The 18,069-nt window shown below is 38.2% G+C and overlaps 1 protein-coding gene across 3 annotated transcripts in view; it reads right to left on the bottom strand.

Annotated features, from left to right (window-relative positions):
* Positions 1–18,069, bottom strand: part of AP3B1 (adaptor related protein complex 3 subunit beta 1) — a 163,521-nt gene that overhangs the window by 141,682 nt on the left and 3,770 nt on the right. The window contains exons 1-3 of one of the 3 annotated variants that reach the window (XR_012621587.1): positions 12,140–12,489; positions 9,250–9,325; positions 3,183–3,257 (exon numbers count right to left, since the gene is read on the bottom strand). Coding sequence is in view for 2 of the 3 variants with exons in the window: in XM_074812297.1 (XP_074668398.1) it covers positions 3,183–3,257; positions 9,250–9,325; positions 12,140–12,309 (321 nt within the window). In the remaining variant the exon portion in view is untranslated. Of the gene's footprint in view, positions 1–3,182; positions 3,258–9,249; positions 9,326–12,139; positions 12,490–18,069 lie in introns of those variants that run through there. The other 2 variants (XM_074812297.1, XM_074812298.1) reach the window with 2 other exon arrangements.

The raw sequence follows: 18,069 nt of genomic DNA, 5'->3' as shown, positions 1-18,069 counted from the left end.
CAGTACCTGGAACAAGTGAGGGTCTGGCTGCCAGCACGTGGGCTGGGGCCACATGCCAGAGGGCCCATGAGCATGGGTGCAAGCAACTGAAGAGACTGGAGTATGTAAAACCAAGCACAAGTCCATGTGTCTGTGGTGCCAGTGACTGGAATAGGTACAGTTGTACCAGTGGATCAAGCTGCACTAGCTGTCGAGTAGGTGAAGTGGCCTGGGAAGAAGGCAGGTAAGCGTGTGGGCATCTAAGGGTGAGACCACCACAGGAGGTGGCTATGGCATAGACCAGGGGAGTCCCATCCTGCTGTCAGAGAAACCAGATGGTCTGTAGGTCTCTAGGGGCAAGAACCGTGTATTTGTGTGCAATTTTTCTAAGTGCATAATGACAGGGGGTTGGCTAGCAGAGGACCAGGGGATTTCTGGACAAGGTCCATTTGTGTGGTTAAGGGCAAGACCATTAAGGGGTAGCTACTGGGGGACAAGGGGAGTCCTGGTTTACATGTGTACAGCAGTTTGTACCAGCAACTCATGGGCTCATATGTCCTGGTGCCAGCAACAGCAGTGACTGGGATCCAGGGCCAGCCACTGGGCAAACCATATCTGAGTCCAGCTCTTGGACGGATCCATCCTGTATATATGTATGTATACATACATTCCCACCAGCAGACCTTCACCTTGAACTGTCGAGCTGCTGGTGCTGTTTGTGTTCATGTGAGTACCCTACATCAATTTATGTGGCTGTCTCTGTATGTATGTATTTCTTGTGTGTGTGTGTATATAGACACAGGTGTGTGTATATGTGTGTATGTACATACTTACTAGGAATACACTCCCAGCCTCACTACTGGTTGGGCTGAAAGCCTGGAGCTGGGGCAGTCTTGCCTTTGTTGGGCTAGCAGTTCCAGCCCTAACAGTTATAAGCTCTCAAGATGAATAATACTGTTCAAGGGACTCCTCTTTCATGTAAGGTCTCTCTATTCAAAACTGGACTTATGAGTACTCATAACTTACAAACAGAAGTTAAAGAGGAAGAGAACATTTAACTCATCTGATTCCTTGCCACATTTCCTTTTATCATCAATTAATAAAAGTACAGCTACAATTTCTAAAATTATTTTAATACAGTACGTTCTGAAAGACACTGCATTGTCAGCTTTGCACGCTTATGCCTCCTTGACTTACCAAAGCTCAGTATTTGGCCTCACCCAAATATATGCATTCTTTCAAAGAATGGAAAAAAACATTGTTAATGCAGTACCTAAAGCTAAAATTAGACTCAAATTTGACTATCACTATCCATCCACGTAAAATAAGGAAGAAAACAGACATATATCGCAGCACATTAGAGAGACACAGGAGTTTGCTGAAGTCATTATTGCAGGAAATAAAATATTCAGGTGTCATAAGTCAGGGAAAAAGCAACTTTTTGTTGCTGTTAATAACAAAGGCTGAAGGACATATTTCCAGGTGAGGAGGGAAGAATTGGAGCATGCATTCAATTGACTTCTCTTCTTAAAACCCAGTGTTTCAAACAACAATCTCCAGCATTTTTCCAAAATTATGATCCTGTACAGTAGGAAGTAACTAGTATCATTGCATGTTTGCTCTGCTTTCCTCAAACTGATGCTTATTGGTCACTACGTGGTCTGGAACGACAAACTTACAGATGTTACTTTCATCCAAATCTCATTTTTCAAGTGAAATATAACTCTGACATCTCTGCACTGGAGCTCAGAGCATATGTACAGTACTGGTAGTGAGCATTAAAGCAATATTTTCTTTATAAAACCTCTGGTTGTACAACTTTCTAATGCAGGTGCTGCTTTAGATTACCTCAAGGCACACAGTAAGCCTGTGGATTTAAACTCATCATAGTTGAACACAATCTCCATTTTTTTAACTTCCTGGAAATTTGATTTTTCACTAGTCCAAGATGGGGTTTTTTGCTTGCTTTCTTATGAGAAAAAAGAAAAAAAAGATACAGAAGCATGATAGTTTGTGTGTCCAACACCCAAAATTGGGGCAAGAGCTGACACATATGCTGCTAAAATAACATGGATGGTGAACAGCCTGAAAAGAAAACTTATATTTCTGCTATTGTTTTTATCTATGGAAATCCTGAAAACAATTATTAAACATGTTGTCTTTTAATTAAGTCACACAGTTTAGTGAAAGTTGAATAAATTTAGTCAAGCAAATTGTCTCAAGAAATTAACTCCTATCACAGATTATTCTGACTCAGGTTCTTGATCAGCTGCTTTTATAGGAAGTTTATAATATTCTTGTCTGCCCCCTCATATACTCCTTTCATAATTCTTCATACAAAATAAATTAAGAAGGTCTTATTCCTAAAATGCATGTATGACTTTGCTCTAAAGTCTCCACGCCTTGCAAAACAAAAATAACCCAAAAATTTGAGATTACACTGCATATTAGCAAAAATTTCTTCTCTGCTCAAGATGTGACCTATCTATCCTCCCCCTAAATAGTCACATTTCTCCAAAAGACTCTGAGATTTGAAAGCTACTTTTCTGTAATCTTCTGGAATTACAGACATTCACATTAACAAAGCATTAAACAAATTCTCTCAACTAAATTATCAAAAGAACCAACGTTTAAGTATTGTGAAATAAAAAATTATTTTAAATACACTCCATTAGTAATATCACATTTTGTCTAACAATGAATTCATACAAAGACTTGTTTAACTGAGTTAAAGTGATCTCACACTGCAATCCTAACACTGAGAGATTTCTTTTATAAATATACTACATGATTGGAATGGTGAAAACTTTTTTATCCAACCCTTACTTCAGCCTTGATCTGCAATACAAGTTTTCAAATACAACGTAGCACAACCCATACTCAGTCTTTGCAAGCAGCACCACACCTCAAAACAGACTATAGTACCTTTTCTCAGAATTACCACCACACACTTCCACAAACTTTCTCTAATCAATCAATTTTTTAAAATGTAAATAGTTATTATTCCTCTCTCCAAATCACCCAGCAGGTTTCCTTTATTTACACATTAAACTACTACTACAATGCTGTCATTGAAATTAAACTCCAAGTAATTTTATTAAAAAAAATACTAGAGATTTTATGTTTTATCCCAAAGTCAGATACAATTAAACTGTCATAAACATATCTTCCATAACAGTATGCTTAATGAGCTATAGGAATACCTCAATATTTTTACTCGCAACATTCTTCACAACAGCAGGAAACAGCTCAGAAGCATTTTTCCCCTTCGCAATCATCTGAAAAAAAAAAAAGCGGGGGGGTGGGGGGGAGAAATTTTAGTAATGTAATAATATTAGAGTGGGGTTTTTTGGTTGGGTTTTTTTGGTTCTTTGGGTTTTTTTAAAAAGAGATAGGCATTTATTCCAAATCTGTATTTCAAACCTGATTTCTATGAAGTTGAGGATAAATGAGATTAACTGTTACACTGTATGAGGAAAATGAGGTTAACTATTAGACTTTACAGGATACTATTTACACAACTAAACTCCTGAGTGCTAGCTGGTTACAAGTTTGGGGGGTGGAATCAATGAACTGGAATTTACCACGTGAGACTGCAAATCATTTCTTCTGCTTTAAAAATTACTTATAACAATTATCTCAGTAACCTGAAACGCTTTACAGAATTACCTTTCAGGAGCTGTAATCAAAAAAAAAAAAAAAAATCAAAACAAAAAAGCAATGACAAAAAAAATCAGGAAAAGTTACACAAGTTAAAGTCCTGTTCCTTTTCCCTGGAACAATCTTGCTATGCAACAGAACTAAGGAGAAATAAAAACAAAACCCAACATAGTACCTTAAAAATAAAGCAAAGTTGTTTCCACAGCAAGTTAAACACACAAGGTTTTAAAGTGTTTATACAGAACAAAAAAACAAGGTAAAAGCAAGATCAGTCAACCCAGTGTGATTTTATTTTTAAAAAGGACGAAAGTTTTCCTATTTGATCTCAGAGAAATCTGAAACTATGGCATATAGTAAGCAATAAAATTGTCTCAATAAAGAGCACAAACAACAAAACCCCAGTTTAGCTTCCATCCTTGTATGAACAATTAATGAAGAATTTATTTATAAGAAACATTTTATTAGCTATTTGTAAATTACACTTACAGTAACATTTAGTTATTTATAAGAAACAAGAAGTATATTAGTAAGAATAAAATACTTCAGTATACACTAGAGCTGCACAATTATCTTATTTCTCAGATCTAATTCCCACAGAATGTCTGCCAGTTCTTCACGTCCAAGCTGCAAACCCTGGAATTTCATGAATCATAGAATGGTTTGAGTTGGAAGGGATCATCTAGTTCCAACCCCCTGCCATGGGCAGGGACACCTTCCACTAGACCAGGTTGCTCAAAGCCCCGTCCAACCTGGCCTTGAACACTTCCAGGGAAGGGGCATCCACAACTTTTCTGGACAACCTCTTCCAGGGTCTCACCACCCTCAAAGGAAAGAATTTATTCCTAATATCTAATCTAAATCTACCCTCTTTCAGTTTAAAACCATTATGTGTAATCCCATCACTACACTCCCTGATAAAGAGTCCCAACCCCATCTTTCCTGCAGGCCCCTAATCAGTGCTGGAAGGCTGCTATAATGTCTTGCCGCAGCCTTCTCTTTGCCACGCTGAACAATCCCAACTCTCTCAGCCTGTCCTCATAGGGGAGGTGCTCCAGTCCCCTGATCATCCTTGTGGCCTCCCCTGGACCTACTCAAGCAGGTCCATGTCTTTCTTATGTTGGGGGCCACAGAGCTGGACACAGTACTCCAGGTGGGGTCTCATGAGACCAGACTAGAGGGAGAGAGTCACCTCCCTCGACCTGCTGGCCACACTTCTCTTGATGCAGCCCAGGATGCAGCTGGCTTTCTGGGCTGTGAGTGCACATTGTTGGCTCATAGTCAGTTGTCCATCCACTAACACCCCCAAGTCCTTCTCTGCAGGGCTGCTCTCGATCCACTCATCAACCAGCCTGTATTTGTGCTTGGGATTGCCTCAATCCATGTGCAGGTCCTTGCACTTGGCCTTGTTGAACTTCATGAGGTTTGCACAGGCCCACCTCTCAAGCCTGTCCAGGTCCCTCTGGATGCCATCCCTTCCCTCCAGCGTGTCGACCGCACCACACAGCTTGGTGTCGTTGGCATACTTGCTGAGGGTGCACTCAATGAACATGTTATATCAAGTTACAGTGCTGCTGAATACAGACTCAGAGCACCCCCAGCTATGGTCAAGGGCAGAATCCAGTCAGTGAAACATCAAGCTAATCAGAAAGGACAAGAACTCATTAAGACAAGCAAATATGCAGGAATCCAACAGAGGAACATGAGTTTTGTGACTGCTGTTACTGCTGTTCATAACCATCTCATATTCCCACCATTACCCAACATTATACAGCTGATTAAACTCCATATTCTTAACTCACAGGTCTGTTTGTGTATTTCATTGATAAAACATATTAAAGGCATAAAGAACTAGGATCTTATGCAACAAAAGCAAGAAAATGCAAAACCATGTTCTGAGGTTAGAACAAAGATGCTAGAAGAAGAAAGAAGGTAGTTGTAGTTCAAATTAATACTGAGTGAGCCTTTCAAAAGGGTTTAGGAGCAGCTGTCCAGCATGACATTTCAACTTAGCCAATTTAACATCGTAAACTATCTCTTGCAGCTATAATAAAGCACAGGAAGCGACAAACTAAGAAGCAAGCACACTGTATGATTTTCAAGAGGTTTTAACTAAGAATCTAAATTAAACCCCTGTTGTCAGGACTGGGGACAGGGGCTGTCTTCCATAAATGGCAGATTCAGAACAACCAGAATCAAGTAGAACTTAGTAGCAAAATGCACTGCAGAGAAGTATCACAGAATAAAACGTTATCAATCATCTCATCTTGATGCAACAGAAGTTATGTAATTCAAAAATAGGGATGAACCTTAGACTTCCCTGATAGGTTGTAATGGTATGACTCTATGCATTACTTGCATTATTTAACTGATCAACCATAATAGCTCAAGCGTACCATGTAAATATGTATTTAGGGTCTTTTAAAAGAGTGTATTTTGACTCATTAAATCATAATGATTAGCGTAAATCCTCCTTAGCCCACAGATCATTAATCTGAAAGAAAATAGTGGTTCTTTCCAAGACTAAGGTCTATCATGTCATTTTTGTTGCTGTGCCTATTTGTTTTGGCTTATATACCTGGCATTCCTGCAAAGACAGAAACTTTTATTCTACAATAAGTGCTATGTAATGTCAGGGTGTATTAAACTGGTTTTTTTAATGAGAGACACTCAGACATGGATATAATTCTCTGTGGGAAATCAGGCATGTGAATTTGGTTCCTAAATTTCTGCTCTGAAATCTTCAGGAGTGAAATTCCACTGAGACTTTTTTCCCAGATAACATGTTCAAACAGGTTTCAAGACCTGGTAACAAGAATATTGTGGTTATTGTAATATCAGTGTACATTTTAAAAGAAATACCAGCTATTGTGCTTTCATGCATATAGTAAAATAAATTTGGCTCTGTATACACTTTGAATTTACTTCTAAACCAGCACTGCTGCTTGTAATCTTCCAAAGATTGTAATTATTTATGGCATGCATGTAAAGAAGAAACATGAAAAATAACATACTGGCTGAAAAAAAAAAAAAGGCATCATCAATCATTAAAATCACACATATGTATTTTAGCTGAAGATATGCTTAGACACCTTCATGTAAGAGGAGGAGTTGAAAGATCAAAACTCCTATGCTTAAAATTACATTAAAAGTCACTCTCTGCAAGACAGATTTAGTTATTTGTAATGAATCTCCTTCTCCCCAGCAGACAACTCAAACACCACCTTAAAGGAGGAAGAAGCAGCAAAAGGAGCCACAAGCAGTGTTCTCCTGGTACTTTTCCATTACACCTATATGGACAAATGAAGGTTCAGCCTCTTGAAGTCTACTAAAAGAATAAGAAAACTGTTGGAAAATCCCCTACCTAAAAGTAGTGAAAACGAGCATTCCAGTGAGACACGTTAAACAATATTCTGACAACAAAGTTCCTTTTTCCTTTAATAATAAGGCTAGAGGAAGCCTTTCATCTCTGGAAAACAAACCTCATCCCCAAGAACTCCCTAAATGTAAGCACACAACTAGTAACATAAAAGCATCTTTGTGCCAAGCAAGAACATTATCACCACTGCACAACTAGAATAAGACCTTGTAGCAAAGTTCCAGTCCTGGCCTGTAAAGCTCATTGTTGCAGTTCATTATGTGAACCGGAGGTTGGTATCAGGTGTTTGTTATGAAATACATTTTAAACACAGGGTAACCGCAAATACCTTGAAAATATGCAAGAGACTGAAAACCAAGGATCCAGTAATTCAAACAACTCACTTGTGGTCAAGTAATGGTCAACCTTACAAGCTAGAAGGCTGCTTCTGCTTTAAGAAAAGAAGCAGCAGTTGAGCAAGGGAAAAATATCCAAGAAACAGAAGGTGCCTGGTGACATCTGGAAAAGTAGTGCTCTTCCAGGGCTTAGAACAGGGACAGCAACCAAGGACTGGGAACTTATAAAAGGACAAAAATCTGGAATTGGGAAATGGAGGAGCAAAAGAAAGAATGTGCTCAATGCACTTCTGCCTTCCCTTGCTAAGGAGCTGTTGAGCCTGATCACCTCAGCCTAAGACCATCAAGGACCACAGCAATCGGTGCTAACTAAATGTCTCCAGCTTCATGGTATTATACTTCTAGGAAATTAAAGAAACAGTTGTTAAGAACTGCTTCGAATATGTAGCAGCAGCAGGTATTTGAGTGCATTTGCTCATTGCACGCTCATTCATAATAAGAGCATTGTTTGTAGGAAAAAAAATGAAAAAAAAAAATCAGTTTAGTAAAGCATTGGTTTAAAATATAAAGCTGACCCAATCTAATAGTTTCTAATTCCTCCATATACATGAAGGACACAGATGCAAACACTGAGGTCAATGGAAGGAAGGTGGAGGAAGAGGGGGAGATGTGCCAGAGCAGAGAACCCCCCTGTATCCTGTGGTGAGAGGGCAAGGCCACACTCTCTGCCACCCATGGAGGTCACTGAAGAACCAGAGATTTGCCTGAGGCCTGTGGAGGACCCCGGACTCTGTGGGAAGAAGCAGCCCCCGCTGTTGCAGTTCGGCGCTGGGAGGACTGCACACGTGGAGGTGACCCACACCAGAGCATCTTGAGAAGAATGCATCCCGTGGGGAGGACTCACAGTGGGGAGAGTTTGTGGAGGACTGTCTCCTGTGAGAGGGACACCACGTGGAGTAGGAGGAAGAATGCAGAAGAGTGCTTGCCCACACCCCCCTTTCAGGAAGAAATGTCAGACTGACTGCACCCCCCATCCCCTGCCCCTGTGCTGCTGGAGGAGGAGGTAGAGATATCGGGAACAAAGCTGAGCCTGGGAAGAAGGGAGGGGTAGGAGGAGGTGTTTTATGATATGATATTACTTGTCACTGTCCCATTCTGTCTGTTCAGTTTGGTTTTCTTAGTGTTTGAACTAAAGTGATGTTCTTGTTTTCTTCCCCTAGCGAGCCTGTCTTTTACCTGTGACCATAATGGGGCAGCCACCCCTTTCTGTCCTTACCTTCATTCCTGAGCCTTTTGATTCATTTTCTCCTTCCCAACACTGGGGGGGAAGGGGTGAGGGAATGGCTGCGTGGTGCTCAGTTGCCCTCTGGGGTCAAACCAGAATATCTTCTAATACTTTTAAGAAGAAATAAAGGGGCTTTACCAACTTCATGATGTTTAGTTTACGGAGTTTACACACACAACAGTGTTAAACACTATTTAATCACCTCTGTGGGTACACAGTTCCCCTGAAATAGTCAAATATATATGCAGCATGCTCAATTAAAAAAATCCTTATACAATCTAAAAAAGTAAATATAGTAAATGCAATTTGTCATTTTACTCCTGCAAATTTATGCTGAATTAACACAGCAATTGAAGTTTCTCTGAAGGAACCATTTCATATTTAAAATCTCACCTCCCTACTGAAAATAGTTATTTACAGGCACATTGGCACTGTTACATAAATATTTTAAAAGTATATGACTGTATATATTTTGATGTAACAATTTCTACACAAAATTCCAAATTAAAGACTTTACAGCAGTTTTTAAACACCACTTAGATTCAAATGCTGTCTTGGTACAGGATCTGTAAAGCAAAACCAGAATTCACATCTAATAAATAAAATTCACATACCCCAACAATCCTTTTCATAGCATCCAGCTTTGCAGAATCTTTACTGCTTTCCAACATTTGTTTTAGGTCTTCATTTCTATGGTAAAAACACAGTAAAGCATCCATTAGAAAAAGTGAAAAATAAAACTAGAATACCATTTTTATATTCTGGCATCAGTTCAGCAACTTAAGGTGAAGCACTGCTCCTTCTTGCCCACTTTTAAATTGTATTTGTTAACATGCTGGCCTAGTATAATGGAGTGTTTATTAAAAGAAGCTATCAGATAACAACAATAAAACAAGTCCATGCAACTGCTGTTATGTGAACTTTGGCTGGAAAGCTGAAGACCTGAGGCATGGGGAATGTTGGAGAGACAGTCTTGATATTGTGTGAGCACTGCTCAGCAGTGGCCAAAACTAGTGTCTATTAACACCCTTCTAGCTACCAATACAAAGCAAAGCACTATGAGGGCTGCCACGGGGAAAATTAACTCCGTCTCAGCCAGACCCGATACATCCACAGAGGATTTAAAAAGTGAATGTGAAATATATATATATATAGAGAGAGAGATAGATATATTCTGATTTATCACTGCCTTCAGAATTTCAGATGGGGAGGAAAAAGAGGTTTAAGTCAAAGCCAGAATTAGTTACAGTGAGACAAAACATTGTCATCCATTCCTTCATAAACCTTTAAATAGCATTTTTCCTACTTGCAAGGCATAGAGACACTCTAACAGAGATTTTCCTCATATTTTCACGTCCAGCACAGCATCCCATCCATCAGAAATCCACATTGCCCACACACTTCAGTATACAACCACAAAACTAAGAACCACAACCAAGGGGAAAAAAACCCTTTTTTTCCTAACAAGCCAGAAGAAAAACATGCAAAATTCAGGATGCAGATACCTACATGGAACTTCCAGCTGAAGTCTAACTCCTTTTTTGAAACCAACTATTTCCTGAACTACGGAAGCAATCTAATACAGATGGTCTGTTGTAAATACTGGCTTCACTTGACAGCTTAATATTTAAGTGTTATCTTTAAAACAAAAAAAGTAGAAGCATTCAATTTCATTGACTGCTTCAGCACCATTTCCTAAATATCACTGGGAACTCATTTTTTTCTGCATCACACTCAAAGGTTTTGATTTTTTTTTTTTTTTCAGTTACTCCTGGAAGTGTTCAAAGAACTGTATCATCAGTCTTCTATTGCTACATTTATTTAGCTGTTTACTTCAGTCCTTTGAATTTTACTTCCTGTTCAACTTCGTTCTGTAGTTTTGCATACTATTGAGATCAGTTTAATATGTCTATAGATGGCCACCTTCTCCATGGCCAGTGGTAACATTCAGTGGACCTTCTTGTAACACCACTCCAAGTTGACAGATCTGTTAAAAATAACTAATGCTGCCATTTCACAGATCTTTTCCTTCTGCCTTCCTCCAAACTCCCTGCTATAAAGTCACACCTCCCTCTACATTAAGCTCTTTGGTTTTCTAATTTCACTTCAAGCATGCTAGTGTTCACCTCTATATCCTCACACTCCTTTTAGCCACTCCGTATTTTCCCCTCAGCTCTATATCCTTATTTTTGATATCAGAAATCAAATATTTGTTGGTTTAGGGTTGTACTTAAAATACATTCAATAATTTGCTTTTTTAACCTTTTAATCTCTCTGTACAGTTCCACTTGTAATTAACTCTTTAGGAAGGCTAGCTTGATTTAACTTTTGTGAGCTCTCTTTATTCCCATCATTCTTGGCCACAGAAACAGCTCATTTTGCTGATCATTCCTGTCCTCCTATTCCTCATATGATATCACAGGATATTAAGTCTCAGTTCTTTTAGATCAGCTTGAAGCACCCTGCCTGAGACTTTGCTCTAGTTGGATACAGAAATTTCCAAGACTTCTAATTCCTTCTGCTTAAGTCTTAATCCTTACCTTTTAAACTTAGCTTGTGAAAGCATCTATATGGCACAGTTACCAAAGTTATATAGCAGAAGACTGGACTTGATTTAGAAAGTTGCTTTTAGTCTGATGCTCCTGCTTCTAGTTTCCTACTGCTATTTCACATAATTATGCACAAATTGAGAGAGACATCAGTAAAAGCTAAAGTACAGGATAATATTAGTAAATTATGATCATCTAGTTCTCATATAATTGGTAGGAGGATGCTCTGGTTCCTTGGCACAACCAACAAAGCAACTACTTTTCAAAAAAATTAGTATCTGACTAAAGAATCAAGAAGTGTTGCATGAATAAGACATTGTAGCAACTGCTTAAGATTCAAGTCTAGGAATACATCTACAAAATTAAAAAATTAACAAAAAAAACCCCATGAAAAAATAAGAATATGACAACAAAATCTGAAAGTAAGAAAGTAGAAAATGAGAAAACAATAATTTGAACTTGAGGATCAAGTAGCAAAAACGCGGGAAGTCACAAAGCACAAGATTCAAGTACATGCTGAAGACTACCTCCCAGAAGTTGGGAATGACAAAAGCAGGCAGTAATCACAGGATGAGTATGAGTTACCAGTGTAACAAATACAAAGAAAAAAGACAAAAGGTGAATTTAAGATGTGAAGACAAAAGAAAGAAGTATTTAATGATGAAATGTACTTCTAACTGCTTATAGAAAATATTCTATCATACACTTCAAATTAAAACATTTTGAAATGTTAACCCAGAAGATATAAATGAGAGAGATTAAGACATGAAGACCTGGTTACAGCCAGCCTTGCTTTCCTAAGAGAAAAGCAGCAGGAAGAAAAAAAACAAAATAGAAAAAACCCACAAGTTCTTGACGAATCCATTTGGAAATTAATTGCTACATGAACTGATGTATTTTTTGTAATCTTTTCTAACAAATTATAATCTAGGATTAGCAAGCATTAGATACTTACAGAGTAAAGTATTGCTCCATATATTCATATGGATCAGCAGCAGCAAGCCTTTTTTCTTCTACAGTTAAATATGGTTGCAGTGTAACCTCAAAGTTTTGCCCTTTAAGAGCAGATTTAATAGTGCAAGACACCTCAATTATTTTACCCAGCATTGCAGAATTTTGTTCCATTCTTTTAAGTACAGTATAAAAAAAAAAAAAAAAAAGAGATGACTGCACTCAACCAAGTTTGCCTGAGGAGACTGAGGTCTACTAAGAAAAAAAAGAAAATCATATTAAGTAACAGGATACCCACTCCCTTGCTGTTTTAACTTCTAGAAACAAATATCCTACGCAGATTTCAAAGGTCATTTCCCTCCAAAAACAACTCTTATCAGCAGCCTCAATGAACAATGGAAAAGACAAATGCATTTCAGTCTTTCTGTATAATACAAAAATATTTTAAGCTTCCAAGCATTAAGATGATTTAAGGGAATTTCAATCCTTAAGTAAAATCCCTCAAAACAGAAAGCATAAATGCAAGCCTCCCACTGCTGTTCATGTTTCTATACTCATTAATTATTCTGAAGTGACAGTTCTTCAGTATACAATGTTAGACAAATAATTTCTTTATCACTTATGTCCACCTGCCAGGAGCTCAGGAAAATGCAAGCAACCTCTGAGCTGCATCAATATCTTTGCCTCTCCTTGCTAAAGCTTCTGGAGTAATTCTAGCCTTACAGAGTAAGGTACATATTACAGATGGCTGAAAAATAAGCTTTATTACTTCAGCAGCAAAACCAGGTTTAAAGAAGACTAATCTGACAGTTTACAAACAATAAGGAGCTATATGAATGAAGCAAGACAGTAATGGTCCCAACAGTAGGTATACAAAATTCTTTGTAAGAGTAAATACATTGTTGCTGAGCCCATTTTCGCTACAGTAAGAAGTGAAACAACTTTCTGAGGGGAGAAAAAGGAAAACCAGAAAGACTCCCACCCGTCTGCCCCTTCCATATCCAGGAGCGTAACAGGATTTGCCTGAGTTCCTGAGCTGTAATCTAGTGTCTTAACTTCTATATAATATGGTCCCACTGTTCTAAAAAGTTGCCAGTTAAAAGCACTGGTATGGACTATAATTAGAAATATTATACCCATATACAACATGAACAGGTCATGAAATACGATCTTTATTATTTGCATAGCATCTACCAAAAAAGGCAATGAGACAATTACTAATATATTAAGGAATCAGTACTCAGATGCCTTTGGGATCTTTACCACCACAGGCTTCTATTCCTCAATATAAGAACTTGAAAGCTAGTGAGTGTAAGTTAGGAATGCAAATTCATTGCCTAACTTTATTTTTTTATGCCAGAAAGGACCCTGACCATTACTCTCCATGCTGATTATGGCCAACAGCAACTAAAGAACAACTCTGAGTATGCCATACTCTTGTTAGCACTCACTAAAACTGGCATCTTGCTTAGATTAAGACTAGGATTTCAGATACTGTTGAGCAACATTACCCACTTTTGCAGAAAACAAAAGAGGGTATGCAAAACTGTACGTCACTGAGGTTTCAACCAGCTATGTCAGTGATAAATCTGGGCCTCTGTTACTTTGTCTTCTCATAGTAACTATCACAAACCTTTAATTGCACTAAAGTACTAATCCATAAAATACGGCATATCATTTGCCACTGCACCTACATATTCTGAAAAACTGTTAAGAGAACATTTACTCCACCCTGATAAATTTATTATATCTCCTATTCTTTTTAGCAACACCATATGACAAAACCCATAAATTGTCAGCATTTGCTACAGTTCTAATATACCTAGTTACTGAAAGAAGTCACCCATGAGGCTTTCTTCATCAAAAGCAGTATCAAAATATCAAAAAAATATCATAAGTATCAAAACTGCAACTGAAGCCCAGCTGGCAATGCAGCAATAATTCTTTAGCTACAAAATCTTTACTCCTGGAGGTTTATCAGCCTGTTGTTTTATAAAATAAGAATTTAATTATGATTTGCCATGCCATCTGTACGCCTAAAAATCTGGGAACTGTTTTAATCACCTCTAAGAAAGGGGAAGGAATTTTAAACAAATAAACTCGTGGCAAGACAGAGGCTCTTCATATACAAGGACAGCATTGTGTTACTGCAAGATCAGATACAGGAAACGGCAAACAAATCCACCACAAGGGAGAAAGCAAGCTTCACCAGTTCTAATATTATGGAACCACCTATTATAGAACAAGAACAGAAGTTACAAAAGTCGCATTCAACAGTTTTAATAATGCACTTCTTGTTTTAAGTTCTCCATCCACTGTACGCCTTCAGTCACATGGTATCAACTGCATTGTTCTTGCGTTCAAAGTCTTTAGGAGACTTCAGTCTGGATGACATACTTTTAACCACAGCATACTAAGATTTTTTTTTTTGCCTGCAGCACAGCAAAATGTTCCAATATGAAGTTTGAAGTACTGTAAATGTTACTAGGTTTAAAGCAGAAAATCCACACTTGACAGAGCAGCTCAATCTCTGGTCTTGGCACCTGAGTAGTAATGAAGCCCTATGGAAGGTCCCGTATCCATCCCCACAAATTAAAAAATAAATAAATAAATTTTAAAATCAGGTTTTTTTACAGTTTACTGGCACTGCAAAATCCTTAAAATAAATTGGCTTATTCTAGCTCAGGCTATTGAGCAAACTCTAAACAAGTGTAACACTTAAAGAGCAACTGTAAATTGATTTCAGAGCCATGTAACATGGACGCTAAAATGGCACTAAATACATGTTGCAATTTGAGTTTATTTTGCTGTTGCTTTGGGATGTTCCTCTAGCACAAAATCAAGAAATCTGAGTTTCACTCTACACCACACACTGTTTGAATGACATCTTGTGGTGATATTCAGTATTACCACCCTCTTCCATTGTAACACTATATTTTATTGCCAATTCACAACACCAACATAGAATTCAACTGTTATTTCAAGAGAGACTCAAAACATTTGGCTATGTATGCCACCACTATACTGTGGTTTAAAGAGCAAATGAGATAAGAAATAATCTATTTCTTTTACAGTCACCCTTAATTTTTCAATCTGAAACACAAACATACCACCCAAAAAGCAAACTTGATAGTTTTAAAGGATATATAGCAGAGATGTGAGGAAAATCAGGGTAACTATAGTATCCTGCAAGGCTCAGAGCCACAGAGAAGACGACCAGTTATAGTCTGACCAGCAACATAATTTAACTCATTTAATGATTGCTTTGTCACTAGTTTCTGAAAGCCCTTGCCATCTGGATAGTAAAGTCTCATCCTTCTCAGCGAGGAAATACATAGAAAAGTCTAAAGTCAAAACTGAATAAAGCATCTTCCCAGTTCCCTGTCATGAAACTGTAATACCTGAACAATGCTTGAGCAACTCAGTGCACGAACACGTGTATCTCACTGCTACCCCCATCATCAATGCACTTACATTTCAAAAGCTGTAACCAGATGGCAACTAGTATGACAAAGCAGTCTGAAACACTTTCTGGAGAGGACTGTGATTTAATCTATCTGTTGTCAGTAGAGTAGTTATAGACACTTCACCCCACAACAAGAAAGGTTGTCTGAAAGGATGGAAAGTACAATCTTTCAACCCCACTGCATGTGACCTCTCCTGATAGCGCCCACACCTCCGATGTTGCAGGGAAGCTTCTGCGAGAAAAAAAATCTTACTTGGTGGCAGAGATCAGTTTCCTGAGGGCTGAAAAAGTGGCATGTGAGGTGGTGCTGCCACTTACGTGGTTGTGTCAATTTACAGCCTGTCTTGAGGCCAGTGATCAGAATTTTCAGACATCTGCAGATCACTTTGCAGCATTTGATAGTTGTGAAGGAGAGCGAGAGGCAGTAAGTATTTCCAGCTTTCCTGAAAATGGTGGGAAGAGGCTTCTTTTAAAGATACCACCACGAATGTGGTGCTGTCACTGCCAGAACCTACAACAGTGTTAGTATATTTACATATATGTCCACAACATTTCAGAAACACTGTTAAAGAACATTACAATGCTGTTCATCTTCTAGCAGGATGCCAAAAAATCCTTATAGGCCAAAAGAATTCTGTTTTTCTCAAAGTAAGAAAACTACCGCAGGGTAGCATAGACAATAGTCTTCAGAAAAGCAGATCTAAGAAAATCTGGAATTTCTTGCGTCAGCCTTATATTATAATAGTGTTAGAGAAATGCATTTTTAATGCCATTCAGGACGCAGATCACAGCAAGCACTTAAGGCAAATATATGACAACATAAATATGCAGGAACCACAGTGAAGACCTTAAAACTATGAGACTTGCCTTTCAAAGGAAATTAAAAAAGCCTCAAAAACTTTTTAATGACTGTTACAGAGAATCACAGCACAGAATCACAGTTCATTGTTCGCATCCTCATAATGCGTCAAATGCACAGCACTAAGAATATATTCATTGTGTGCTACTCCCCATCAGATCTGACCAATTTCAGCTGGAGAAGTGCTCCGCAATAGCATGCCCACGTTCATACACTGCATTTAGTTCCTATCCTGGTACTGACTACAGGGTTCAGATTTTATCTTGTAGAGTCATCAGTTCATCCAAACCATTCATCTTTGCTGGCTTGTACATCCTACCAAAACTGGCATATCACCATATTAGTGGGCATAGCGCCATTATAACAGATGGGGAAAGAAAGTAGCTATGCCAATGAGCTAACGGATGCATCAAGTTTGAATATTAGGGCTGGAGTCTCCTCCAAGAATTTCACAAATGGCAGTCTATGTACATGCTTTCTATGACTGTTAACAGGATATGCCAAGACAAAACTAGATCAATTTAAGACTCCAAGAACATCTCTGGCATCTGTTGAAAGTTAGCTTTTAGCTCTGATGAATTTGGAAAAGTCTCCTGCACAGAGAATTGGGGAATGAGTATCTTAATGAAATCACCACCTCAGATTTCTCTGCAAAACAGGCTTGCAAATCTCAGCAAAAAAAAAAAAAAAAAAAAAATGGGTTTGCAGCCCTGCCGAGTTTTCTGATGAATAGCTCAACAGAATGCATAAGCCAGATCTGCAGGAAAAAAGGTCTAATAAATTACAAATGTATTTTGCTTGGCAGGAATACAGTTTAAAGATGCAAATCAGTAAAGTTGAAAATGCATGTTATAAATTTTGCCATCTGTTTCAATACTGTATTTATCAATTGGTATCTGCTGACGTTACTCATGTGGTTCACCTGTAAGTTTTTACATTTGGTTTAGAGAACTGAAACTGTATCACTTCCAAGAACCAAACATTATTATATTTTAATATTACATGCAGGTAAATTTTGTTTAAAATGCACTTAATACAGATGAAAATCCTCTGTCCACCTGCGATTAACTGTAGGCAGTAATAGCTGCATCCTAATGTATACAGTTAACATGGATTCTGTTATTAATTATCTCTCCAGGTTTTCTTAAAAGTTGGAAGGTGGTTAGAGTTTTCATCCTTCAACACAGAGCAATAGTACATAATGTAACTATAAAAATACTCTATTCATTTAGGTGATGTGCATCAAATGGTATGTTTCTACACTATACAGATGATTTTAACAGTCTTCCTCATAGGCAATGCTTATTTCATGGATTTCAACAATCTAGACCATGGAGTAATAGCTCCAGGTCCAGCTCAGGCTGCATTCAGCTTGCCCGTAAGATTTACATGACCACTCGGCTCTTACCAATTTTCTGCTGAAAACTCCTGTTATGGGCAAAGACTTGTCTGCAGACCATGCCATTATTCTGGTGGCCCACAACCTGACCCTTTCTCTTCTTTTTCAAACATGTGGGGCATGTGAATGATGTACATCTGGAACACCTGGAGTGACCTATGTCTAGAACACAACCAGTTCACAGACAAAGTATCAGACCACCTACCTGGA

This window comes from Strix aluco, chromosome Z (assembly GCF_031877795.1).
Source record: "Strix aluco isolate bStrAlu1 chromosome Z, bStrAlu1.hap1, whole genome shotgun sequence".
In the NCBI taxonomy this organism is placed as follows: Eukaryota; Metazoa; Chordata; class Aves; order Strigiformes; family Strigidae; genus Strix; species Strix aluco.
Note: the sequence above shows the minus strand (reverse complement) of the source record. Positions and strands in the feature narration are given on the sequence as shown.